At 33.2% G+C, this 5,145-nt stretch overlaps 1 protein-coding gene across 1 annotated transcript; it reads right to left on the minus strand.

The window, feature by feature from the left end:
* LOC107624086 (thioredoxin domain-containing protein PLP3B) lies at positions 118-4,792 on the minus strand. Its single transcript, XM_016326533.2, has 8 exons — positions 4,488-4,792; positions 2,622-2,696; positions 2,316-2,363; positions 2,086-2,228; positions 1,926-1,998; positions 1,689-1,750; positions 535-632; positions 118-467 (listed from the first exon to the last, which is right to left on the minus strand). Exons 1-8 carry the CDS (start codon positions 4,569-4,571, stop codon positions 361-363), a joined length of 690 nt encoding a protein of 229 aa, XP_016182019.1. The 5' UTR covers positions 4,572-4,792; the 3' UTR covers positions 118-360.

Here is a 5,145-nt window from a genome sequence, read left to right on the forward strand (position 1 = left end):
TATTTAAGAAAAAAATATACTTAAATTTAATATGTAAACTCTAGATTATATTATATCACAATAAATTGGTCAACGAAATAAATTGTTCTTATAAATCTAAATCGTCCATTGAAAAAGTAGAAAATATAATATCAAAATTTGCATATTTCAACTTGGTTTGGCCCCAAAGCAATTCAAACCGGTTATACAAGCATTGTTTCAGTATGATTGTCAAGGATTTAATTTCCCTCTCATAAATAAACATCAATTTAACAATGATGATTATACAAACCAGACTACCAGAGATCTTGAAAAATAAAATATGAACAAAGCAAAATCTTGACTCTAAAAACTTTCATGACACCATTAGTGGATTAATTTTTAATCAGAATCTGAATCAGCAACGACCGATGATCTGACCGTTCTACGTGTATTTTCATCATATCCATCATTTTCATCATCCTCATATTTCTTCTCATCAATTATGCCTGTAAACCAACAGTTAGAGAACTTTACAGTCAATAAGAAGTAAAGGAATGCAATGAAAAACATTACCTTTCTTTATGAGAAGAGCTTCGAGTGTTCTTGTGGAAAACTCATCTTTCCCTCCCAAATCTTGAAATCCTATCAATCTATCTCCGGCAACTCCTTGCCTGAGCAAAAGAAACACCATAGTGCTCAAATTTTCTTTCTAGAATATCCTTCTCATGTACTAATATTTTTTTTATTATTATTTCTTAAAATTTGAATCTAAGACCTCTTTATAGAAGAATAAAGTACTTACTATTTTGACTATTCCATATTTATCACTATTGTACACATTATAAAGATGGAATGATAGACATTAGTACATAAAATAAAAGAGATCATTATTTAGTTGAAAATAGTAGAAATTAGTATTAAAAAGAAAAGATAGGTAGTTATTTTGGCTGTTTCTTAATTTCTTATACCATAGGTAGTTATTTTTAAAATAGTATGGGTCCACTTACACCATATTAATCTTATTGGCTTACAATGCTGAATAACTTATGTATTCTAAATTTTATCAATTCAACCATTGAATCATACTATATTATTTTGATAATCAAACTCACAAATTTTGAAAGAATTAGAACATCAGTAAATGAGTTATCTTAAAGTAGATATTTACTTGTATTTTCAAAATTATATTATAGTTAAAAAAGTAGTAAGATTAAATATCAAATCATTTCCAAGTTTTATGAAATTTTGCGCAATTGATCTATTATGGTAAATGTCTTAATTTAATGGTTGAAATGACAAAACTCTGTATAAAAAGTTATTCACATGTGTAAGTCTTGTTGAGTTACATCAACAAATAACTTCTTAGCAAAAGATGGGAAGTTAAAGAAAGATCATTTTTGGATTTGGACACATGCAATAATCCTCTATGCATATGTAACAGACAACAGATACCAGATAATAAGTAATAGATGAAGTATAAACTGGTCTGACAACATCATCCTTTTTATTTCTATAAAGCTACTAACAATTAGTCCCTAGGAAAAAGCATGATAGTCTTAGGCACTTCGAATGTAAAGAGTCTGTTGCACGGTAAAGATTGATGATAGTCAAATTTTATTTTATTTTTTATTGTTTTGTGAAACCAGCAACATACAATATGCTTTGTGAATACTAAAAGCACTCAATTAACAAGACCAACAGTTATGAGGTAACAGATGTAGGCCCACCTGAACAGTATGACACAAGGCAAAGTCTTTATTGCCAGTTTTGCAACGAAGAATGGTGCATTCTGCATTTCGTTATCAACAAAGAACACTGTTACGCAATTTCTTTACCAAAAGAAAAACAGTGATGTTAAAGTAATAAGACTTATGTCACAATTAGATTGACTTAATGATGTGAAAACAGTCAAACATAAAATCTTCTCTACAGCAAATAATAATAATGTAACCGTTAATGCTGACCTCTGCATCAAGCTTGATGAACTTCGTATCTATATGCTTTAATGAAAGGGACTTTAAATGCTTATCCATTATCCTGGAAACATTTTAAGCATGCATGAAAGGGTGAAGGGGACAGAGATGTGTTGAAGTCTAGCAACAACATTTAACCCAGAAAACATACTTGCACCGATAGAACTCCTTATGGTAGAAATGACAAATCACTTTTTCACTTCCGGTGACTTCAGCTAAGAAATCCCCTTCAGTTATCTCCCTGTACTCCCCATGACCTTTCTTCTTCCATTCCTGCCGTTTCTCTGCTTCTTTCTAACAAGGCAAATCTAGTAATTATACCAAGGTATTTAATAAATAAATAACTGTCATGAATCCTGATACATACGGAAATATTCCTACCTTAAGAGCTGCAATCCTATCTGCATGCAATTTTTCCAACTCAGGATCCTGATATATCCATTGCGTCATCCATTTGAAACAAAAGGGGAGAATATTGGGAATGGATTTTCTCAAGTCAAAATTTCACATGATCTTGTCGCATGAAGATTTTTAAATTTAATTAAGAACAAACACGGGATCGCATCAGCATCTAGGTGATGGTATGAACTAACACATCACAAGGTCATGTGAAAACTTCATGTGAGAAAATCTAAGATGTACACAAATAAGCATATATGACAAATTTGAGAAGTTTACAAATCATACATCCATTAAATCATCAAGGTCAACCTCCTGGTTAGAAGAACTTGATGCCTGCACCTTCTCTTGTGCAAGCAATTCCTGCAGGAATCATAATATTAGTCAGATCACATCAGCATGAAACAGGTATTGTTCTAGGAGAGTGAGGTGTGTGCTATGAATGTCATAACAGAATATGTGTGTGTTACGGTGGTTATAAGAGTTCCCCTATACAGATTATTCAGCTGCCCATCATCAACTATGGTAAGGTTCTTAAATATTTTGCCATAAGAACAACTTAACAAGAAAAGAAGAAAAGAGATAATTGTAGAACAATTTCAAGTTTTCAACACCATCAAAACTTCAAAGTATTGAAAATCCAAGACAGTTCAACTCCATGGACTCTTAGTTCGATCTTATGTGCAACAAAATGCAGGGAATGGATCCTCTAATTTTTTTCCCCTCAATAGTTTGGCAAAGTATGATCTCTCACCTTACACTCCTTAAGTGAGACCAAGAGAAAACATATGAGAGAAGATATTGAAAGGTAAAATATCACACTTCACCAAACAATTGATAGAAAAAAAATTGAGGCTCCACTCCCCAAAATAAAAACACATTTCAAGTGTATAGCAGAGTTTAAGCATTAAAAAGAACAGTCAAATACAGTAAGTAGTATTCTATATTTTTGTGTTTTCGTGGACATGCGAGATGAAATGCAGCAAGACAGTAATTTCAGAACCACCAAATCACACAAATCTAACAAATAAAGCATAATGTGATAGGAGAACACGTATGAATAATTATATTTCTAACTCTTCTAGACTAAATCTCCATAGTGGTCCTGTGATTCACGGCTTTCACTATTTTAGTTCCTCATATTCAAAATTCACTATACTGGTCCCGAGATCCATCCAGCTCCAGGCACCATACCTTTCCGGCATTGAGCCAACAAACGGAATGCTGAACTAACTCTAACTTGCCACTGCTAGACATAAGACTAAATGATGTCGTTTCGTTTTGGGACTTAAACAAGACAAAAACGAGGTCGTTTTGGAGAATGAGGGGAGATAAAACTGTTTGCACATCATATAAACTCTTATTTGTCTTCTCGTTTTGTGTTGTTTAAGCGCCAAAATGAAACAACACCGTTTAGCCCCATGTCCAACATGACAAGTCAGATCCAACTCAGCATTTCATTCGCTGACTCAGTACTAGAAAGGATCCAAGAACTAATAGTGCCTGAGCTAAATCTCAGGGACCAGTATAGTGAATTTTGAATTTGAAGAACTAAAATGGTGAAAACCGTGAATTGAGCAACCTTTTTTGGGGTTTTAGTCCACCTCTCACACGAGAGCCTATTTTGGGTTTGTCTCAATTTTGCATAGACTTTTGTTTTCTCTCTTTTTATATTTCTCTTATGCTAAAATTCTTCCATTTGGGTTCACAACATCGAATTTTAGACTTTTTAATCATAGAAACTCTAATACCATTAGATGAAATTACTTGTCCCATAAGTTTAGGCTGACAGAGAGAAAGAATTTTCGGAAATGTCCAAAGCACTGATTATGGTGAGTCCCATTGAACGACTGAATCAAAGGAACAATGTCCAAAGCACTGTAAAATCAGACTCTCAATAACCTAAAACTAATAAGCAGTATTAGAAAGAACACCGGATACTTCAACCAACGGATTAAGCCATTAACTGAAACAGGGTTAGGATGCCAAATCTTCACCTAAAACCTTAAGGCAATGGATTTATGACCTTCACCTCTCACACTTGATATCTCATTGATAAGGAAAATGACCTAGGATGTCATACAGATGTTGAATGGAACCCGCTAAATGAAAATGAAATTTGAAAAATGGAATGAGAAGAATTAGATGATGAACCTTCTGATAATCACGGGCAGCTGCAGCCATTACGTTTCCAAAGGCAAGATTTGACAAAGTGGACTTTACTGCGTTCGGATCCATTTCGAACCACAAAGGAAACGCGGAGAAGCCTCTCGCTCGAACGGTTGAGATCTGTGTGTAATGTATGCACAAATTGGGAAGGGAACGAGGGAGGAAGAACCAACCTCCGTTACTTGCTAGTATTGATGCGGAGGGAAACTGGGGCAAGGATCGTGAAATCGGACGATTCAAGCTTCCAAGTCCCAACCTAAGGATAGCTAAAATATATTTTTGTTTTTGAAATTTTATAATTTTATTCTAATCTTTTAAATATTTTTTTTCACTTTTTTTACGTGTAAAAAAAATAATAAAAAAATAAAAAATAAATTGTGTCTTTTTTAGTGTCTTTATGTTTTTTCGATCAAGATGAATACAACAATACACTAATTCAGTTTTCTAAATACAATGTCTCTACTTATATCTCATTTATCAAATATGATTTTGTGTCTTTAAATTTTTGTAATGATACTCCGTACTTATAAACAAATGCAGCCTTAACTGTTGGCGGAGTACAGCGATGGTTCTTAACCAATTGAAAAATAATTTTTCTAGGTTATTGATCCTCTAAATCAATCTATTTGGCATAATTTTTGGG

The sequence above is a fragment of the Arachis ipaensis genome, chromosome B10 (genome assembly GCF_000816755.2).
Source record: "Arachis ipaensis cultivar K30076 chromosome B10, Araip1.1, whole genome shotgun sequence".
Taxonomy (NCBI): Eukaryota; Viridiplantae; Streptophyta; class Magnoliopsida; order Fabales; family Fabaceae; genus Arachis; species Arachis ipaensis.

Bases quoted from the DNA above. Each gene is read 5' to 3' on its own strand.
- LOC107624086 (XM_016326533.2), bottom strand. From the start codon at position 4,571: ATGGATCCGAACGCAGTAAAGTCCACTTTGTCAAATCTTGCCTTTGGA. The intron at 1,999-2,085 runs GTATGTTTTCTG...AAATGTTTCCAG, and splicing joins AAGGAGTTCTATCGGTGCAA to GATAATGGATAAGCATTTAA. The intron at 468-534 runs GTAATGTTTTTC...GTTGGTTTACAG, and splicing joins AGCTCTTCTCATAAAGAAAG to GCATAATTGATGAGAAGAAA.